Raw genomic sequence first — 22,779 nt, 5'->3', positions numbered from 1 at the left:
GTTTAATGTGTCTTGCGTGTTAAACTACAGTTAGGAATAGGCGTGTTATAATTTTAAAATTAATAAAATTGCTCTTTATTTTGTTGACTAAAATTTGCTTTTTCTTTTCATCGCCTAAAATTGGATTAAAATGAAAATACAATCAGAAGACTAAATTATGAATAAAAACTTTAATTCATTTTAGTCAAAAGACTATCACAATATTTCTCGTCAAAATGAACACTTTCAGTAACCCAAAAATGTTTTTTTTTTGGGTCGCAGGGACTGGAACAGATTGATTGCATTCCTTTTAGTTTCACTGGGGAAACTTGATTTAAGATACAAGTAGCAAGGACATGGCATAATAATTGGGTTTCCATCCACCCTTTTTTATTCGAATTTTCAGTAAAAAAAATTTCTAGCTGCCTGTTTGAGAGAATGTCAAAATTGGATATATAAAACACAAATTGTAATTTCCTATTGTAAATGACCTTGTACCCTATCATTATATTGCATAATACAGTCTGATCATCTTTATGATTTTCAGAGATAAGATTACATTTGAATTTCTACTGGGAGCTGCAAGCTCAATAAAATGTGAATTTACACAATGCCCTTAAAAGGACTTCATGAAAAAATTACATCAGAGGCGTAAATATTGACAGTGCAGCCGGTGCAAAGAAAGAAAAAGAAAAAGAAAAAAACGGGAAAATAACAGCCAGTTATTTTTAAATGGAATATCTCTGGCCGGGTCAGTTACGCTGTGTGGCTGTTATAAGATGTGGAAATGATCATTTACAAACAGCGACTAAGGCATCTGTCACTCACGATGAGTCCTGATGAAAAAAAAGGTGGTTAGCTAGTGGATGTGCCATGTCTTAATCAACTCAAAGAAAAGGGGCACGCAAAAAAGAAAAGAAGAAAAACATGACAAAGTTAAAGGTGCTGTCAACGTTCAAGAAGGCCAAAGACAGCAGCCAACCAAGAACGAGCGTGAAACCAGCCCACCAATCAGGAGCGGGAGTTTACACAGCCAAATTTGCATATGCAAACAAGACGCAGTAATCAAACTCCTCTAACAAGTCCGCAGAAACAGTCCACCAATCAGGAGCGAGCGTTCGCACAGTGAAATTTGCATATGCCACTGATAGTAGCTTGGCTTGGCAGGAAAAAAAATTAAGGGGAAGTTGGCCCAAAATATTTTTTGCTCCGCGGCCTCTCAGCGTGATGTTATACCACTGAATGACACTAAATCTTAGTTTTGCCTCAATATGTGACAATAATTTGTCTGGTTGCAGTGTTTTATTTCTGGTGGGTTCAAACACAAGTGATATAATGGCTGCAAAGCATAAATATGTAAAAATATGTCATTCTTGCACACATGATCATGTTTATGCGTATTAATTTTACCAACTCTTACAGAAAAAAACGGGTTCAACCAAATCTCATGAGAAAACTAACATGTCTGCACACAAAATTACATTTGGTTTCTTTATGTCCCTTTGTGTTCAGTGGGAGTGATATTGAATTACTGATCTTTTTGTGATGCTTTTTAAAATCAGTTTTACAATACTATACTTTAGTTTGAATTGTTATAATATTCTTAACTTCTTCCCTTTTTAGGTGATTCAGTCTGTGCTTGAGGTGGAGAATCCACTACTCCAGAGGCAGCTCATGGATATTGACACCCAGCTAAGACAGGCTGAAGAGAGCCTGAGCTGGAACAGTCAAGGTGTGGACACTCGACCTTATATGCATGCACACGTACACACTAACAACTAATGGCGAAAATATACTGTAAGATATTTAGCTTTGCGGAATGAATAGATGATTATGGAAAAATACCGGTACACTTTTAGTTATTCCTGTCCCCATCTTTGTCATTTTTACAGCAGACAAAAATAATGTGTTGTTTGTGTTTGTGCACTTTTTATTCCCAGTACCAAAAACATAATGATGTGAAGTTCACATTAATAATTGCAACCACCTGGAGAAGAGTTTAAAAAGGCCAGGAAAATAAACATGACAATACTGAAAGGGGAATGGACAAACATTGTATTAATCACATCCATTACAGGTCAATTCGATGAAAGTAGTACAGTAAATCAAATACCGCTTGCTGAAAGGCGCAATCAGAGTCCCTTGCTAAGGGTGAAAACAAAAACATCATTATCGTCATCATTGATTGTTTCAATGACATTTTATGGTCTACTCATTATAAAGCTGCTGCTGTAATATAGCATCTAGGCAATTATCGTTGGGGATTCCATGGGTAACAACCTTGGAGTTTGTGATCCACACAGCCATGAACTAACTGTAAAGATGTGTTTACACTGCCATTGGCAGAAAGTTTCCTGCAGTTGCCAATGACATGCCAATGACCTAAGACATCAACAACTCTTGCTCTAGAGATTCAAACACCCAATTTAAAACTCACTTCCTTTCTATTTCTAGGCATTTGGCAGTATATTCAAGAGTTGCGGGATTCCATCTGTGACTTGGAGAGCCGACTGCAGAAGATCAAAAACAATGTGGAGGAGATCCAGAATTGTATCAAGTCCTGGGCAAGTCCATTGTTTGACAGGAAGGAGGGGAAAAAAGACACTTTGCTGAGTCTGGATGATCGGGTCGAAAGGCTGGATCGTTTTTATTCTATGATACGATCATCTGGTGCTAAGATTCATTTCCTCATGAAGGTAAATTCTGTTTACAATACTAAATTTGTTATCAACTTAGTCAACATAATTGTGATTTTCCAATATCCTTTGCTCAGAGGAATCTTGAGCTCTTTATGTCAGAACCATCCACAGATGCATGGAAATCCTATGTGGAATACATTGACGACATGGTCATTGATGGATTTTATCACTGCATAGAGTGTTCACTCAAGTTTTTCCTGGACAACACAGGTAAGATGTTTCAAAAACTCCACTGTACGTTGTCAGAGAAGAAATTAATTTTTGCACTTTAAAGCTGGGCAAGCATTTTCCGATATTTGAAAAGGCTGTTAAAAAAAAAAACTCACAGAAAATCAAAGCTATTGATTGAAGTACTTAAACAACGGAGCGAGTCAAAACCACAACTTAACTGCATATGTATGTCTGGATTGCAGCTGTACATTTCAAACTGTTGCCATCTGTCACAACAACTGACAAGCTGGCATGACTCAGGTGGTAGAGTGGTCATCACCTGTTCTATTGTCATCCCATGTGACAATGTTGTTACAGTTGCTTCTGATGCTGCATCATCAGTAGTTGAATAAGGTGACAGTGTTAAAGCACTTTGTGTACTTTGTAGGTAGAAAAGCACTATGAGCCCATTTACCATTGAAGAAGGAGATGCTTCTTCCAAATGTGGACTTGAATACAAATACTGTACTCAAAGCAAAAAAGTATGCTTCCCATTGAAATGTCTCATATACCGCAGCTACGTAACGACGCTTAAACTGATGCGTACATATTGTTCGACCACGCAGAGGTTACACAATTTAGCCATGACATTTGATCACACCATTCTGGACATCTGCCCAGAATTACAAGTGAATCAGCCAGGTCAGAATCTGGCTTGAAACTGTCTTAATTACTGCAGAATACCAGTTTTTATAGCTCAGGGAAAGGGACAATTATCAACATGGTCCCTTATTTTCCCTGTCTTGTACGTCCAAATTTTCCCACATCTACATGATCTGTGTTTTGTTTGGTTTTGGTTGTATTTTAGGGCCCACTCACACTAGCGCCATTGTACCGTGCCCAAGCATGCTTGCTGCTAAAGTCCGGTAGTGTGAGCGCAATCGATCTGCGCCTGAGTACGGTTCGGATCCCCAGTTTAGCACGATTGGGAGAGGTGGGCCAGAGAACGGTACAGTCGGCCGCACATGCGCACAGTGAAACGTAACCATGACGTCACATACGTACGTGCGATGTATATAGCGAGCAACCTGAACTGCTGACCATACAATAACCAGAGCGTCCCTAGCAAAGAGATAGCAGCAGCAAAGGGCTCACGTTGGTCTGATGATGAAGTGCAGTCCCCCATGATGACGTCTTCTTGAGTGAATCAACATGATGACGTATATTTCGGAGGCAACTGGGCCCGGACATGGTTTGGTTAGAGTAATGTGAGTGCGGGCCGGAAGGGGACAGGGGAGGGTGGGGGGACAATCAGGCTTCAGTACAGTACGGAAGAAATGGCCCTAGTGTGAGTGCACCCTTAGTTGTCAAGTTTTCCTTGTGTCTCCCTTTGTCAATGTCTCGCCATACCATGTCCACCTGTGCTTGCCATAGTGGTCCCTTATGTCATCCAATCAGCTCCCTCAACCACGTGTGTCTGGTACAGGTGTCTCTGGTGTTTGTCGTTATCTCATTAGCTGGTATTTAGTTCTCTGTTTCTTTTCATTTCTTGTCCCTTCATTGGCCAGTCTTGTCAATGCCATGTCCTTGCTACGTATTGTCCCTTGTGTTTTTGCTACTTTGAATCTTGATTTGGACACTTTTGGATTTTCAGCTTTTTTTAAATACCCAAGCCTCATGTCTGCATTTTTGTTTTTGTTTAATTCAGTTGTCTTTTTGAGTTCATGCCTGCCTTGCTTCCCTGCATTTCGGCCCACCACAATATGAATCCTGACAGATTTACTACCATGTTGATGTGCTGATAGAAAACTACTCAGAGTAGTGGTTGAGTCTTCAAAAGACTTATCCTTTCATCCTTTTTCTGCTAATTATGCTGCTCAGGGCTGGGGGGGGGGGTTTAGCGACAACGTATTCCAGGTTTCTTTGGGTACACTCAGGACTGTCACAGAGCACATAGAAACAGACAACCTTAACATGCACTCATCACATCTACCCATCTAGGTACTTTAAAGTATTTAATTAACCCATCATACCTGCGTTTTTTGGATTGTGGGAAGAATTCTGAGTACCCAGATAAAATCCACACTGTGAGAAGAAAAACTCCACACAAAATGACAAGATATGAAGCCAGGCCATTTGAGTGTAAGCCCAAAAGAGCTACACTTTAATACTTTTCTGTTGACTTTTGTAAAAGTAGTTGAACGTCTTTATATCTAGAGTGAGATAAATTAAATTTAGAGCCACACTCAAACCACTACATTCAAAAGACACAGCAAGTGTAAAAAGAGTCTTCATCATGACTTGTGGAATACCATAAATCTTTAACAGTTCACTAAAATATGCATAATTGTAATAGTTTAGCTAATGCATGCAGAAAAAAGCACAGAAACTAACAACGACAGCATACACAGAATAATCGTGGCTAAAAAATAATAATTTAAAAAAACGACATTGGCCGTGTGTAGCCACCAGATTATCCATTCCATCATTAGTCAGGTTTCCATCCAATAGTTTTGAATTTTCTTAAGCGAATTTACAGAAAATGCGCAAAACGGACAGGCGACTTATGCCCGTTTCCATCTGTTCTTCTTTTGCAAATATTGAGAGGGGACTCCACGGCTGTAGGTGGTGCTATACACCATAGAGATGTGAGCCACCAGTAATTTAAAAGAAGAAGAAGAAGACCAGGAAGTGCGATGACGTCGTATGAGTTTTCTTTTGTCATTTTTGATCAACCGTGGCGTTTCTTTGCTGTTTTCCATTTTAAAATAGCAATTATACTCGCTTCTTTATTTAATTCCAAGATTTCTGTTTCGTGTCCCCCCCATCCCCAAGCATACCTTTACTTTATCGTCTGACATTGCTTTGTGACTACAAACGTACGTGTGACGTAATATCTGGTCAAAACGCGCAACATGTATCCGGTCTTGCCAGCGGTTATTCGCAAAACCTGTTTCCGTAGCCAATATTAGCCAATACGCTTCAAAATCCACCCCCTCTAAACATAAAATCTTTATCTGAAAAATTTGGGCCCTTTTTCGAATTTCTAGCGTTTCCGTTCCATTTTTGTATTTTTTTTGAAAATTCTAATAAAAATGGGTGGATGGAAACCCAACTATTTTCATGAGGGTCTAGCTGCAGACGCTGGGCCAGTGGAGCTCTACTGGAAACACGTGACCTCTACTGGAAACACGTGACTTCGAGCGATGCACGAAACACTTTTTTTAAGCAAATACTTTTTTTAAACAAATAAATAACTTTATAAACTATTTAGTTCATTTGAGCAAAACAGTATACAAACATGTAGAAAATTTGAATATAAACAATGTATACAACATCAGCAACACAACTCCACCTGAAACGCGTTGCCTCTGAACGACGCCCGACGTACAGACGGACTTAACATAGTCCATGCATGTAAAACGTCCTCAAATCAACCGTGATTTAAATGTCGACCTTTAAAAAAAAAAAAAAAAAAGTTTTATAAGGAAATCGAAAGTTTTGGAAGGACATTGAGGAAGGTTAAAAACTAAGCACGGTTCTATGTTATGCTGTGCGCTCAGTTTGTAATTCTCATGTTCTATGGAGAAAGATTTGGAATGGGTTGATTTACGCTAAAACATTTTTGTTGTTTGTGTATTATTACAGGGTATTATCCTCAATTTTTTTTTCAATTGCATGTGACGCGTTATTTGTTTACACCTAAATAAAAAGTTATGAGTCCTTAATTGTGAGTTATTCCTAAATTTTCAAGTACTTGCATTGGAGACATAAGTTTTAAAATGCTTGCATTTGCAAGAGCGGGATTTCAAATGGAAAGGTGCTGTGCTTGTTAATGACACCGATCTACAAAGATATTCAATAAAAAATTACAGGTGTTGTGAACTGGAGCTGCCTGCAGAGTACAGAATAATGTACAGTACTTTCAGCACCCACCTCAACTGCCGTAAAATTTATAGACAAGGGCTGGATATAAGGGAAGGGGAATAGCCATTTTTGTTTGTTTGTTTTTTAATATAACTATGGGCATTTTATGCCACTTAAGACTTGGAGTACTGGAGCATGCTTAATCAAACAATCCTGCACAATAGTAGGCTTTCTAGAAGCATAAATGTATTATTTGTTAACCAACTTTAATATGTATATGACATTGTTTTCCTCTCTTCTTCATCACTCAATGTTCAGTCAACAGTTATAATTTTACAGCAATGTACATGACTGACAAATTAAGTGAACAAACAGACAAGTTCACTTAATTTGCTGACGTGTCAAGTACAGCACCACGTCAATATATATGCATATTGTAACTGACTTCAAAATTCACGGAGGCTAACTTTTGTGAATTGATATTTCCATCACGACATAAATCAGATTCCATCCACCTAGTTGTTCAGACAAACCAACGTGAAGCGTATAAGACGCAATGTATTGCAATTACGCTACATTCGCCATTCGGTGGTGCTGCGCTACAACGTTGGTGTTCAAATGGGGGTCACGTGTTTTCGGTGGTGACGAAAGCGCCAACAGTCATCAAAAATACAAATAATACTACTTAATGTTAGTTTGAGTTAAGATTATGGTTATGTTTAGTATTATAGTTACGTTTAGACTTAGTAAAAAAGTAAGGCGGAATTTGGAGGTCACGTGTTTCCAGTAGAGCTCCACTCGCCCATTTTCTGCAGCTAGACCCTTCTCACTATTTTTAGTAAACCACACGGCTAACGTAACTAGACAACCATACACACATATGAGCAGTTTATCTTATTAAATTTTAATCCAAAGAGGAAACTCACACAAGCACAGCAAAAAAATGCAATTTAGTTATTGTGAGGTAACCTCAGTGGCCAACCATGCTGTCCTTCCTCAAACCTAAATGTAATATCAAAATGTTTTTTGCACAGTGCACACTCTAATCGATTAGCTGACTAGCCTTGGAAAGCTTCTTTTAAGACATGTTTTCAGGGATTTTATATGTCACTTGGGTGTTTTATTGGCAGCAGGCATGGGATAGATTTGCACTTGCTTGCTGTCAAGATGGACCAGGATTCATTTCAAGAATTATTGCCAGACTGCTACGACTGTGTCCTTCTTAGCTGTCATTCCCCTCTCCTCCTTTTCCTTTTGGCTCACATACTGTGCTGAAACAGTAGGCAAACATGGCCCAAATCAGGAACATTGTTTAGCGTTTTTACAATTTTGAGCGATGGTTCATATCAGGTTAAGAACGTCCTGAAATGAGATTCTACACATAAGGCCACAGAACAATATAGCAGCAATGTCAGCAGAAAGTGGGGATTATATACTCTATGCTTCCAATGGCTTTGTGAATAGAATATTTTTCAATACAATAAACCGACCCCTAAATGTGTCAGTGAACTGTTATGACAGGAGTGAATCCACCCTAGAAATGCTGAGAAGCTAAAACTTTTGTCCCTCAAGTCTTCCTACAATAGCTTCAGTACATAAGAAACCATAATAGCCATAGGATTAAAAAAACAACAACAACTTTCTCATTATTTAAAGCCAATTGAGGGGCTTTAAATTGTGCTAAAAATATTTTATGCACTATGTATAAACAATGATAAAAAAAAATTGTGGCAGAAAGTCTGACATTTATTCCAACATACACATCCACTCGTTTTTATCCACCTCATTTTGCCACTTGTTATTGACTGAAAATGGCATCACAGTGACGGCGGGCTCAGATAATGACCAATCACGACTCACCTGTTTTCTGAGTTTGGTTATGTGATGTTTGCAAGGTACCACTTTACCATGACATACCTGCACCAATCTGCCTGTCAAGTGACCAAAATTCAGACATGTAAGGCGGTATATGGCAACCGGGGTATATGGGTTAAAAGACTAATCATTAGGGGTGTTAGAAAAAATCGATTCTACAATATATCGCAATATTACAGCGCGTAATTCTCAAATTGATTCGATATGCGGCCGAATCGATTCTTAAACAACATTTTTTTATGGGAATATTCAACAAAACGTCTTACTTAGGGTTAGGATTCACACATTAAGCATGGAAGAATGTTATATTAATGGAACATTAAGCCTTAATATTTTATTTCAGTGCTGTTCAAACATGAAAGAGACTGCAACCTGTTTGCTAAATGCAGTGGCTCAGTTATAAGCCTGAATTTTCAGATAAATAAATAAATTTTCATACAAATCTAACAGTGTACATGTACAAGTTTACTGATTAGTATTTTCCAAATTTGAGTAAAAAAAAAATCTCAATAATCAATTTATAGATTTGTATCGGGATAAATCGTTATCGAATCGAATCGTGACCTATGAATCGCGATACAAATCGAATCGCCAGGTACTAGGCAATTCACACCCCTACTAATCATACCAACTCCTTATTCAGGGCAGGGCATAAGATCTAATTGCCACATCACATTTATTATTTATTCAATCATTATACAATTTTAAGTATTTCTGCAAAACTTCTGCCTTCCAAAGTATTGTGACCCAGGCTTCATAACGCTACACAATGAATTTATTAACAGTAGTAGAAGTTCCATCCCTACCCCTTTTTTCTTCATAAGTATAAATGCTACTAATATTTATCTTCTCAAAAACGAACCCGTCGTCCCCGATAGGAAAATATGCATGTTTTTCAAATTACCGTAACTCCTGAACCGGTAGTGCTAGCAACGTAATTCCAATGGCTTCTGAAAGCAGAGAAGCGGAGCTTTACGTCGATACCACATACATTACGATAGCTATTTTATACATTACAGAAGATTTTCCTGTGTGGAGGAGCGGTGTGTCATAGAGAAGAGTGACGCAGGAGACAGGAAAAGACACATGTTTTTCCAAATCACCGTAACTCCGACACCCTTTGCGCTCGCAATGTATTCTGAGAGCGGCAAAGCGGAGCTTTACGCCAAGAGAATAAAAACAATAAAAACTGTGCTAATAGTATTTAAAGGGTTAATCTCACCTGCTACTGTATTATTTTATGCATCGTCAAAATGTACCATAGAAATGTGTCTCATTTATTTTGTACTCCGTAGAGTACATTCCGTAGAGTACATTTTACTCTGAAAATACTACCGTATATTTGGTCCCAGTCTAAACAGAGTAAAATTTACAGTTGGAAGGGAGTAAAATGTTCAGAGAAATGTAAATTTAATGTAAAAAGTGTGCATTTTACTACTGATTAGAATGAGTAAAATCTGTATGTAAGCATTCCATTTGTTCTATTGTGACCCAGATGAAAAAGCTGTTACAGTGCCATTCTTTGAGGCCCAACTGGATCTGAACGCTCCTCTTATGGTATTCATACCGTGTCTGGAGTTTGGAGAGGGAGAAAATTTATTTGGCTTGGTCGAGAATCTCATCAATGATGTGTTCAGAGTCGCTTCACTGATGCCACGCCTCTCACAGCACAGTGCCTTTCCCCACTACCAGGTATTGAAGTCTCATAAATGTTGTAGGTGTGTTGCCATCTTACATGATTTGCTTTTTCCCCTCCATTTTATTACACTTCACTCATCCTAGATTGTTATTAAGAAATGTATTTTGACCCTCTCACAGGCTGACATGGAAGACATGGCAGACTTGTCAGATATGCGTCATCTCCTCATGGATCGCGTGAAGAGTGTCATGACAATTTGCTGTTCGTTTCGCAATTCATTGGATCGCTACAGCTACCTTTACGTAGATGACAGGAAGGAATTTATGTGCCAGTTCCTCCGATATGGCCGTGTTCTGACCAGCCAGGAGTTGGAGGTTCAAGTTGAAGATTGTATCCCAGAGAGGCCACCAACATTGGATGACTTCAAACAGCAAGTGGATAGGTGGGTGCTTGTTCGTTTTTCCTCAACTTTTTAGAGACAGTTTGTGAATCATTTTACTATTTTCGTTAAAAGGGATTGAATATAGATTTTTGAACATGGCAAACAACGTTCAGAAGTAGAGCCTAGAAAGTGTAGCCCTATTTTTGTCAAGAGACGAACGTGCGCTTGGCATAATAACTGACACATCCTCATTTTCCTGCTGGGGTTTACCTAGTTTACCGTCTTTGGGAATTTGGCAGATCATGCTACGCCTTGCTGGGCATTCTGGTGGACTGAGGGCATTTTGTAGACTAGATGTTAGACAAGGTGAAACCAGGTCTAAGTTGTGGCGCAATGCGATTTTGGTGGATTGATGGTCCAGGTGCAGGCAGTTTTTTATTCATACAGCATATTTCATACACAAGGCAACACTGTGATTCACACAATCAAGATCACAACACCTAAAATCATTTACGAACACAACAGCTGAAGACATTCAAAGGAAAAGCGAAGAGGACATAATAAGTTAATTGAAATTACAAGAATAATATACATTATCAACATTTAAACTTATTTACTATTTTTGTCCCGATTTTCCCTGCATGCCTCTCTTGTGCTGAATTTAAACTGTCTTCCTTCTTGTGGCATCTTTGTATTCTTTCTGAAATGGGCAAACGCAACAAATAGGTTTGTTTTTCAGCAAAGAGCAGAGGATATCTGAAAAAAAAATCTGCAAATTGGTGAAATTGCAAGTAGGAGTAGCACTACAAGTGCTGCAATTAAAATAAATTGTAAAATATACATAGAAATTTAATTATTTTACATTTTTTTGTGATTTAGGTTTGAGAAGATCCATGAGGAGGTGCAAGATCTGGAATCAGTATGTGTATTCCATGGCTGGATGCGTGTAAATGGCCGCAGCATGAAGATTGCCCTGCTCAACATCATCAAGAAATGGAGTTTCATGTTCAAACAACACCTTATTGATCATATAACTAACAGGTGGAGCACAGTTTAACATTCAATTCAACAATAATGCCATAGATTCTTACCTGGCTGACTTTTTAACCACAGCTCAGAAAACCATTTTAACTCATTCACTCCCAGCAATTGTCACTGAAGCAACCCCCTTCGCTCACAGCCATTTTACGGGATTTTGACTGATTTTGCAAGGCCCACAGACTATTGTGTTCTATTGCTATAAAAACATGGAACCTACCAAAAAAAAGATTAGAGTCTCTTTCATCAGAAGTTTATTTGTATCTGTTTTCGTTTTGCAACAATTAACATTAGTATATGGCTAAGTTTCATCATCATTCACAAATCTGTTTAAAAGTGGGGACAATAGCTTTTTGCAGCACGGCTCTGGTTGATCTCTTATACTCTGCTGCCACCTGCTGGCCGTTTTTGTAATAACTACCATTGCTTCAACTGTTCAATTCAGCTTAGAGGCTGCATCAAAGCCTTCTGTATGCTCTAGCATAAATCAGGACACTGGCAATATTTAAAATAGAACATATTTATACGTTGTTGGGACCAAATGAGTTAATAATGTAGATGTTATCGCAACCAAGATCGTTGCAGATCATGTGACACTGCTGTGCTCTTGAATGTGATCGAAATATTGATCTAATAATTGATGAAATTCCCATTTCATGGTTCTATTCTGTAGTCTATCAGGTCTTGAGAATTTCATCATCAAGGCTGAGACTGGCCTGGGTCAGCAAATAGCAGAAGGAGACTACGAATCCCTGGTGCGAGTCCTGGGCCACCTGCTGGCTGTCAAGGAGAGACAACACACAACAGATGTCATATTTGAACCGCTACAACAAACCATTGCTTTGCTAAATGACTACGAGCAAGAACTCCCTGAGGTTGTACACAAGCAGTTAGAAGTGAGGATCCATTATTCCATCACCTCAAATTTATATGGCGCTGTCTTTTAGCTTTAATGGAACACTCTTTCTTAAAACAATTCATTATTCATATATCCGCTGTGCCAATCCATCTTCAGGAGTTGCCAGAAAAGTGGACCAATGTGAAAAAGAAGGCCATGCTAGTCAAACAGCAAGTGGCACCACTGCAGGCCATTGAGGTGGCGAGTTTGCGAAGAAAGTGTGCTTCATTTGAAGTGGAGCAACACACCTTCAGGGAGCATTTTCGTAACAATGGACCCTTCAGGTAACAAAGACCACTTTTGTAAAAGGACGTGCCCTCCTAGATAATGTAATGCATTGCACACTGTGGTTTAAAATTAATTACTTTTACACCAAGCCTCCAACTTAAATAGAGTTCTGTATCATTTTATTATTAGAAATTAAAATTGAATTTGAAGGTGTATGTATGTATGTATGTATGTAAGGTCTATCCTATCCTATTGGATATGTTATATGTACACGGTATGTCCTTTTTCTCCAACAGAAAAAAAATGAAAAAAGTTTTAAAATCTGGTGACCTGTGATTGTATTGGATGCTGTCTTGTTGAAAGTTCAACATCTGTAAACAAGTTAATACACTAACCAGAAACGTACGCCAACTTCCTCGCTCCTAATGATCATCATGCTCCCTTTTTTTTTTTGTTATTGTCTTCCAGGCCGCACCTGCTTATGTTGTATACTTTTGGTTTCAAAGGGCGCAATAATATTATCCCACATTGTTTTAATTTTAATTTAAAAAAACAAACAATTTATGTTTGAATAGTATATGTATATACTGTACTAGGGGTGTAAACATTAGTGTGTTAATTTAAAATTCCTTCAACGTCACTAATTTCTTAAACGTGCGATTAATGACCGCCCCTTACTTGGAAAGCCTTTCCTTGGAGAATTCCACTCGCAATGCAGCAGAGACGTCCAAGTCAAAATTTAGCAGTAATAAATTTTATAATAATGCATATATTTGTGAAGACTGAAATCAAATTTTATTGTACAATTTTAAAAATGTTCAGAATTTCACAAGTTACTTCATGTTAAAGATTGGATAATATGAAAAGAAAAATTGCACTGAGCTGTCACCGTCCTACAAATGCAAATATGCCATCCAGTGGCACAATAATGACTTCAACACAAATCAATAGCGCACTCGTTTTTTACAGTACAGTACATTTTTATTTTAACTCAATTTAATGAATTATTATGAAATTACTGTATCAATGACTAAAGGACGGAGCCATATTTCTACTATATTTTAGTTGAACATGTTTCCACTTTTGTCAACAAGAGTATGTAAACTTAGAATTTTTTTTTATAAATACATTTATTGTACATTTAGAACAGATATAAAATGTGTGATTAATCATGAGTTAACTATTGAAGTCATGCGATTAATTACGATTAAAACATTTAATCGCCTGACACCCCTAGTATATACAGTATATTGTCAGTAAGTTGGGGGCTTTAGGACCCAGATGCGGGAAGGCAGAGCAAGGAGGCAGAGCTGCAGTCCAAAAAGAGGTTTTAATATCTAATAAAAAAAAAACTAACTTCAAAACTAACTACAAAATAAACTGAACTAACAAAACATGAAGCTAAACATGACAAAACAACTAAGGCGAGACTAACAACATGACATGGATCCTGATCAGGCAAAGAGGTCAGCGTGACGTGGCAAAAGACTTACGACCGTGGCAACAGCAAAAATGAACCGACACAGACAGGGGGGAGACAACCGACTAAATACACCAACACTAATGACATGACAAGACACACCTGGCTGAGGGCACTGATTGGATGACACATGAGGGTAATGGGGAAAGGTGGACACAATCAGGGTTGATACAGACACCACACGAGGAAGGGCAAGTGACCAGAAACGAGAGGAGTCAGACTTTTCACAATAAAACAGGAAATGACAAGACAAGGGGAAAACACAAGGAAAACATGACAGGGAGTAAACAAGACTGAAAATAAACATGACATATATAATGTATATAATTTCATTTAATTTTATTTGTTTGATATTTTTCATAATTTTTTTATTTAATAAAATTTCATTTTAAAACAAAATTTAATATGTCTGGACTTACAAACAATTTGACTTACAAACAATCTCTCAGATTCCATTGTGTTTGTTTTAAAACAACATTTTATATGTCTGGAGTTAAAAACAATTTGATTTACAAACAGTCTCTCAGATTCCATTGTGTTTGTACGTAGGCCATATATACGTACGTAATTGTGATGTTTGAGTAAAACATAAAGGCGATATATTTTGTGGTAAAGCTTTTGATTTAATTTACAGAGTACGGTATCTGCGCAAATTTCACCTTTCTCGGTGTTCTCACTCATAAAAGACTGCTATCTTGAGGCGCTCACATCTGACAAGGCTAATTGAATCTCACAATAATGATAATTAATTCTTTGGCCAGGCGCTTAGTCATAATATCTAATTGTCACATTAGTTATGTGTGTAATTGGTCTTCTAATAGCACAGTGATTACATCCCATTTATGTCTTGGAAGTCATATTTAATTGTAGTTTGCAATTCGTGATGAGGAAACTCGGTCTTGTTATGCTGCACACAATTCCTGGATTGGCAGTCATACAGGACGTTATTATCAAAACAAGACCTGAACCAGGGTTAATATGAACCTGTTTGCATTCATTCAGATTTGACAGCAAGAACCCTCACCAGATGTTGGACACATTTCACTGGCAGATCCAGGAACAGGAGGCAGTGATGGCCTCCCTGGTGGAATCCGCCAGCTTGTTTGAGGTGACCGTCTCTGAATACAAACAGCTTTGCCAGTGCAGGTAAAAGACCCTAAGGAGGATAGAAAGCACAATTCTGAGTCAAATGTGGCACTAATGAGCAATTAAATCAGTGACCCTTATTTATATTCACACTCTGAATATGGTTGGATTCACTTTATCTCCTGTCGTTCATCCCTGAGGCGTGAGGTGGGCCTGTTGAAGGAGCTGTGGGACATGATCACTGTGGTGGAATCCAGCATGGCGGAATGGAAAATGACTCCCTGGAGGGAGATTCATGTGGAGGACATGGAGTTGGAGTGCAAACGCTTCTCAAAAGATATTCGAGGGTTGGATAAGGAGGTGAGGCAAGAGAGAGGGGCGATAACACCGTGAGACTAATCTTATGGGTAATGTAATTTAAAAGTGGGAAAATAGGGGACTAGCAGAAATGACTTCCATTTCTCTGTAGTGTAGCTGCTACAAACAAATGGACATGAGACTATAGTATAGTTTCAGGTAGGATATCATACTAGCATGTAAAGGCTACTATAATATCCTACTTAGCATGTAAAGGCGAGCAATTTCCAGTCCCACAGTACTTACAATGACCAGTTACCAAATAGGTTTCCATTTCTTCTGGATCAACGGGAACACGTAACATTGCAATATGTAGATTTTTTTTTTCAATCTGTGAAATACATTATCAGGATCACACCAAACATATTGGAACATTTTTCAAATACTCACACATTATAGATCAATGAATGAATGGATGTGTGAAATAATTAATGGGGAAAACTACATGAAATAGAGATCTGGACGTTGATGTTGCACATCCCAAAATGGGCGTAAGCGCAGCCATTTTGGCAGCATAGAAAACACGTCTGCCTCTTTGAGTAAAAGGCAAACGCCACACTTTAACAATGATTGACAGCTGTTGTGGACCAGCTGCCACAACGAGAAGAGGAAAAAAAAGGATCGAGCACGCTCCAGGCTATCCAAAGAGGAACCAATGTGTAGCCAATGAAGCACTTTGTACATGGTGGCAAATCAGTCAAAATCCAGTAAAACAGCCGGGGGTGAAGGGGGTTGCTTCAGTGAAAATGGCTGGGAGTGAATGAGTTAAACTGAAATTGCTGCTTAGAAAAACAGAAAAATGTTTGCATCACCCGGCTTTCTGCTGGATTTTGAAAAGTCCTTTGACTATGAGGCAGACGTGTTAATCACATGCTTCACCACCCAGCAAGATGCCACTCATCACCAAAGTCACTCATGTAAAACGTTATGAAAGAAGAAACACTAGTGTAGGCTAAATAAGGAACGACATATCAATTGAAGCTACTAAATGTTCCCTCATTGTTTTGCACTCTGTAACTTCAATGATACAACTTCACCAGAAAAAAAGGTTGTTTTCTTGCCCTTCACAACAGATAATCAATAGACAACCACATTTGTTGTCTTGTTACTCATGGAGCTACTATTAGCTGAATTAAGCGATGGGCCTTTAAAGCAGGGTATCCCTAGAGGGTTTTTCCATTTTATGTGGATAAACAAAACCAAAGCAGAATATTACAGGCTTGTATTGCTTTCTGGTGACACTTGTAGATGAGAGCGTGGGAGGCCTTCACAGGTTTGGACAGCAGGGTGAAGAACCTCCTCATTTCCCTGCGGGCAGTGGCAGAGCTGCAGAACCCAGCCATACGAGTCAGACACTGGCATCAGTTAATGGCTGCGACTGGAGTTCGTTTTACCATGGACCAGGTTTGGAATTAATTCTCTTTTACGATCAATGATGATGACACTCTTTTCATTCATTGGCGAATGTTTTTGTGTATTACAAGTTATGGTTTTGTTAAGAGTAGCATCAAAACTTATTTTTATTTTTTTAACCGAGGGTGCTTCTGAAAATAGACCGTTTGAAAATTCAGAACAGTGTATAAATTAACTTTGGAGAAAAATTAACTGGTCATTCTTGCATGTGGGGATGTCGCTTAGTGGTAAGCGCACATGCTTTGCATGTATGAGGTTCCGGGTTCAATCCCTGGCATCTCCATTTTGGAGCAGCCATTGCCTAAGATTGTCACCTACCACCAAGCTCCCAAAAAGTACAGAAACAATCCAAGCACAAGCTGCTGATTGGTTTGCAACCTAGCCTGCATTCTGAAATTAATGGGAAGAAAGCATGCTCTGCCTCACACACGCTCAGAGTGCTGTTAGGGCATCAAAGTAAATTTCCGAATGCACCTCTAATCAAAATAAGTAAAAGTATTACATGGGTTAACGATAAACTACAATGAAACTATACCAATAGAGTATTCAAAATATCAGGTACATTTTTTTTCAAGGAATGTACACTGTTTTTGTGTGCATTGTAATATAATGTAATGCTTACATCCATGCTTCACTAGCAGTGCCGAAAATGTGTATTTGCGGAAATTGTAAAGATGCTAAACATTATTATCCTGAGTGTTTTTCTCTTCTGTCCGTGCCTTCCCTGTTTGCTTAACATGTAGTTGTTTCCACATAGTTTTGTCAGTCCTGCTTCATTTGTCAGCCAACCAGCTCTCTCCAGCCACTTGTGTCTTGTCCAGGTATGCCTTGTTGTCGCCATTGTGTTTGTGTTTATTTCTTGGCTTCTGTTCTCGGTTCATTGTCCTTTGTCATGTGTTCCATCAGGAGTGTTGCGTCTGTCCACTGTGTGTTTTTTCAGTTTGTGGTTGAGGTGATGGTTGAAATTCAATGGCATAACTCATCATCTCTAAGTGAAGAGTTGTACTGTGTTAAGCAAACTGTTGTCACACCAGATACTGACTGGTACTCAGTGTTTGGAAAGTTCATTTTCTACACTAACTAGTTCAAAGTTAAGATCACAGATTTTAAAATTAACTAGTTCAGTTATTTATTTATTTTACTTAAAAGAACAATGAGAGATGAAATTAGTACAAAAGTAATGTAAGAACACTGTACACTAAAATAAATAATGCATGGCTTGACAATTTTACAATAAAAGAACAAAAAACAGACAGACAGTTCCTACGCATGTTAACCTCTTAGGGGCAGTGTGGTGCCGTGCATGCATGGAGTACAATGGGATGGAAGAAGGTCACATTTGAGCTCTGTTATTACAAATTGTTTTTCACATCTTGGGAAAAAAAATGTGCCTTTGAGTAGTGTTATCTTACCTGTGTGTATTTGTTTCCAAAGCGTTTTAGTGTGAATATACGTTATTTGAAGGAAAAGCACTCCCGAAGATGATGCCAATTTCCTGTTAGCATTTGAATGGGATCCTCCCTTCACTTTTAGCATTAGCGCTAGTTACATCAGGCAAGCTATCACTTTGTGATGACGTATGTGCCTTGCAACCATTCGTCGTTGCTGGGTTGCCAGATGATGGCATTTCCTGCCTGATTAAGGCCAGTTCATGGTGTATTTACTCTGGTTTTCTTACAAGAGAAAACGTGGCCACCAGGAGAAACTGCAAAACTGCATTCAAAGCCTCAGAATGAACTTGTTCACAGAAAAGTTTTGGAAGCAAAAATGTACTGCGTTCAGTTCACATTCACCCAAAATATGAACGAGTTCAATGAACGAAAGTTAGTCTTGGATTATTTGGTGTGCATTTGCGTTCAGTTCACATTCACCCAAAATATGAACGAGTTCAATGAACGAAAGTTAGTCTTGGATTATTTGGTGTGCATTTGCATGTGCGTGACTGTGCCCCTGTGGAAAAGTGGAGGGCAGGGTCACATTTAATCTATGTAAAGCAGTTTCACTTGCATTGTATAACTTGTTAATGAGGATAATGATGTGGAGGTTGGGTGTAGAAAAAAAGTTACATCGTAGTTGCACCACACACCTCATTCTTTTACACAAGGATAAAACAGATTCAAAGTATTATTTAGAAAAGTGAAAAAGTTGACATTCAAATCTGTTTGCATCATTTATAGATGGTATGGCACAGTCACTGCTTTGAATAGTGTATATATTGTATATTCTTTCTGTATCCAATTTTTTCTGTTGTTGAGTCAACACAAAGCAAAACAGTTTTCCAAATCTTTCTGTTGTTGAGTCAACACAAAGCAAAACGTTTGTGCAATGTCTTGGGAATATTTTTCCCGTAAATATGTTTTCAAATTGTACGGTCTTAGTGGCATTGGAATTTTGGATTAGCAATTTATGGGTACTTGGTTTCATGTGTAGGATACTACTCTGGCTGATCTGCTCCAACTGAACCTGCACTGTTTTGAGGAGGAGGTGAGAGGGATCGTCGACAAGGCTGTCAAAGAAATGGGAATGGAGAAAGTTATTTTGGAGCTCAACTTCACATGGACAGGTCCATCCTAAACTTCTACCATGGTTGTTTTAGCCTCTTTTCAGAGTATATCTATTTGACATGCCCCGTGATCTGTTCCAGGTATGCAGTTCCAATACGAGCCCCACCATCGTACCCAAATCCCCCTGCTGCGTTCAAACGGGGAGCTTATCGAGACACTGGAAGACAATCAGGTCCAGCTGCAGAACCTAATTTCTTCCAAGTACATTGCCCACTTCTTGGATGAAGTGTCATCTTGGCAGAGTAAGCTGTCTGTGGCCGACTCTGTCATCTCCATCTGGTTTGAGGTGCAACGGACATGGAGTCACCTGGAGAGCATCTTCATTGGCTCAGAAGACATTCGCTCACAGCTGCCTGAGGTTACTATGAGGTTACTCCACACTTTGCATAGGTTATTCAACAGCAAGTATCTTTATTTTGCATGAATGAATTACCTAAGCTCTATCACATTAGTCTTTTGTCATTTAAACCCAGATAAAGTGATTATTGTGTTTTTCAATCAAGAATACATTAGTTGGCAAACATTGCTTGTTTTGGTGACTTGGCTTTTTAATTGCTCCCATGATGTCAAGGCTGAACCTCTACCCAGATGTTTATTATTATACCTTTAATTCTCCCTCTCTCATGTGGAAAGCTAAATCCCCTGGCTGTACTCCCTTGTGGAATTTTCTGCAGGACTCTAAGCGCTTCGAAGGGATTGATGCCGATTTCAAAGCGTTGGCGAACTCAGTGCATCAAACGCCCAATGTTGTAGAGGCCACCAATAAACCTGGTCTGTTCGACAAACTGGAGAACATCCAGTGCAGGTGAGGAATAAGCCAATATGAATGGTTGTGTCCTTCCCTTGTTTTATCTGTTAGGATGCGCATGTGTGAATCAGGTTCACACATGAATGCACAAATATGCTCACTCTGTGTGCATTGTGTTTGCCTTTACAGGCTGGCCCTGTGTGAAAAAGCTTTGGCAGAGTATCTGGACATCAAGCGATTGGCCTTCCCTCGCTTTTACTTCATCTCTTCAGCCGATCTCTTAGACATTCTTTCTAATGGGACCAACCCACACCAGGTGGCTCAATTTTTTTTCTTCTGAAAGTAATTATTTGTTTATGCAGTTCAGTCTGTTCCAAGTAATAGTAATAGCAGCATAGCAAACTTTGTGGTTTATGCACGTTTTCAGGGAGGAAAAAATAGTTCACTGCAGCCTTTAAGATTTATGACTGAGCTTAGTGACATTATCAGACAATCATGCAGGTAATCACAGTGTAAAAAGTTAAGCCCTAATGTAAAAGTTGCTTTCATTACTACAAACCTCAATTCCATTGAAGACATTGTATAAAACACAAATAAAACAAATACAATGATTTGCAAATCCTATTCAACCTATATTCAATAGAATACACAAAAAATACAAGGTATTTATTGTTCAAACTGATTAACATTATTCACTTTTTGCAAACATTCTCTCGGTTTGCCTTTCATGCCTGAAACATGTTCCAAAAAAGCTAGGACGGGGAAAACAGAATACTGGAAAAGTTGCTCAATGATCATAAAATAACACCTGTTTCGAATAGGGGTATCAGGCGATTATTATTTTTTTAATCGTAATTAATCGCATGACTTCAACAGTTAACTCACGATTAATCACAAATTGTATTTTTGTTCTAAATGTACAATAAAATCTACAATAAAGTTTTCATACTCTTGTTAACATGAAAGTGGAAAAAAATGTTAAATAGAAATATGGTTGCATTTTTTAGTCGATACAGCAATTTCATAATAATTCATAAAATTGAGTTAAAATTAAATAGATGTATTGTACAAAACAAATGTGATATTGATTTGTATTGAAGTAATTTTTCTGCCACTAGATGGCATAATTGCATTTGTAAGATGTTGGTGACAGCTCAGTGCATTTATTTTCTCTTTCTTTAACATGAATTAAATTCTGCACATTTTAAAAATTGTAAAATACAACTTGACCCCAGTCTCCACAAATATATACATTATTATAATTTATTTTTATTTTTTTTATTAAAGAGGCGGTCATTAATCACACGTTAAAAAAAAATTGTGGCATTAAAGGAACTTTAAATTAACTCAGAATTAACACACTAATTTTGATACCCCTAGTTTCAAACATTCCACAAGGGAATAATTTGAAACGGATAAGTGTCATGATTGGGTATGTACGAAGCATCCCCAAAAGGCTCAGTTGTTCACAAGCACAGATGGAGCAAGGTTTACCACTTTGTGAACAAATACTACAACATTTCTTCATGTAAAATTGCCAGAAATTCAGGGATTTCATCATGTACGGTCCATAAGTGTGATGTGGTCTGACGAGTTAACCTTTCAAATTTTTGCTGACATTAGTGCGTTGTTACCTGATGGTACAGACAGAGAGACTTTTGACTCAAAACAGTCAAAATAAGGAAATGGCATTATGGTTGTTTTTTGTTAGCGTGAGGTTGTGGAAGGAACATCTCTGCATTCTGGACATTGAACTGTTGAACTGGGAATATGTTCATATTATCAGCCAATGGAATTCTCTTCCGTCATTGTCACTATGTACATTCCACCATCTGCTACAGAGGTGCAGCTTGTGATACAATTCATGCAGCTGTTGCCAGGTTACAGAACCTGCACCCATATGCTCTCATCATCATCGTTTTAGTCACTGCAGTCTATACACTGTGCTGCTCACTTTTCATCGGTATGTCAGTTTGGACATTAAAACATTGACTTCCTTTATGCAAACACCAGGAGGCCAAACGACAGTACAGCTTCCCCCACACTTGGATAGACCACCAAAATTTCCTGCCCCCCCATAGATTAGGAAGTGGTGTCAGGTGACCAGGCAAGGGAAGCCAGGGGAATGGTAAGGGGCAAAGTGGAGGTGCAGGAGGTCTGTTAACTATTCAGAGCAATGGGGAGTGTGGAAGAAAAGGTAAAAAAAAGAGCATACAGGCAGGATGGAATGGCCAGAGAAAGAGTCAGTGGTGATCTGAGACACAACACTAAAACCAGCCATGTGATATGGCTTGGATTCGGCAGCAATGATCAAAAGACAAGAGTTTTTGACGGAGTTGAATATGCTGAGATTCAACTGTATTTAGGAGTGATGAG

The 22,779-nt window shown here is 38.4% G+C and overlaps 1 protein-coding gene and 1 long non-coding RNA gene across 3 annotated transcripts in view; one reads left to right on the top strand and one right to left on the bottom strand.

The window, feature by feature from the left end:
* Positions 1 to 22,779, top strand: part of dnah9 (dynein, axonemal, heavy chain 9) — a 195,707-nt gene that overhangs the window by 15,632 nt on the left and 157,296 nt on the right. The window contains exons 14-28 of one of the 2 annotated variants that reach the window (XM_077551042.1): positions 1,603 to 1,711; positions 2,434 to 2,675; positions 2,753 to 2,888; positions 10,066 to 10,262; positions 10,389 to 10,651; positions 11,471 to 11,632; positions 12,303 to 12,525; positions 12,645 to 12,811; positions 15,238 to 15,381; positions 15,522 to 15,681; positions 16,927 to 17,082; positions 19,522 to 19,654; positions 19,736 to 20,013; positions 20,330 to 20,460; positions 20,593 to 20,719. In XM_077551042.1, coding sequence (XP_077407168.1) covers positions 1,603 to 1,711; positions 2,434 to 2,675; positions 2,753 to 2,888; positions 10,066 to 10,262; positions 10,389 to 10,651; positions 11,471 to 11,632; positions 12,303 to 12,525; positions 12,645 to 12,811; positions 15,238 to 15,381; positions 15,522 to 15,681; positions 16,927 to 17,082; positions 19,522 to 19,654; positions 19,736 to 20,013; positions 20,330 to 20,460; positions 20,593 to 20,719 — 2,628 coding nt within the window. Of the gene's footprint in view, positions 1 to 1,602; positions 1,712 to 2,433; positions 2,676 to 2,752; positions 2,889 to 5,647; positions 5,708 to 10,065; positions 10,263 to 10,388; positions 10,652 to 11,470; positions 11,633 to 12,302; positions 12,526 to 12,644; positions 12,812 to 15,237; positions 15,382 to 15,521; positions 15,682 to 16,926; positions 17,083 to 19,521; positions 19,655 to 19,735; positions 20,014 to 20,329; positions 20,461 to 20,592; positions 20,720 to 22,779 lie in introns of those variants that run through there. The other variant, XM_077551043.1, reaches the window with a different exon arrangement.
* LOC144038496 (uncharacterized) lies at positions 11,941 to 18,588 on the bottom strand. The gene is made up of 3 exons (XR_013289233.1): positions 18,504 to 18,588; positions 15,260 to 15,391; positions 11,941 to 12,409 (listed from the first exon to the last, which is right to left on the bottom strand). It is a non-coding gene; the product is annotated as an uncharacterized LOC144038496 (long non-coding RNA).

This window comes from Vanacampus margaritifer, chromosome 18 (genome assembly GCF_051991255.1).
Source record: "Vanacampus margaritifer isolate UIUO_Vmar chromosome 18, RoL_Vmar_1.0, whole genome shotgun sequence".
In the NCBI taxonomy this organism is placed as follows: Eukaryota; Metazoa; Chordata; class Actinopteri; order Syngnathiformes; family Syngnathidae; genus Vanacampus; species Vanacampus margaritifer.
Note: the sequence above shows the minus strand (reverse complement) of the source record. Positions and strands in the feature narration are given on the sequence as shown.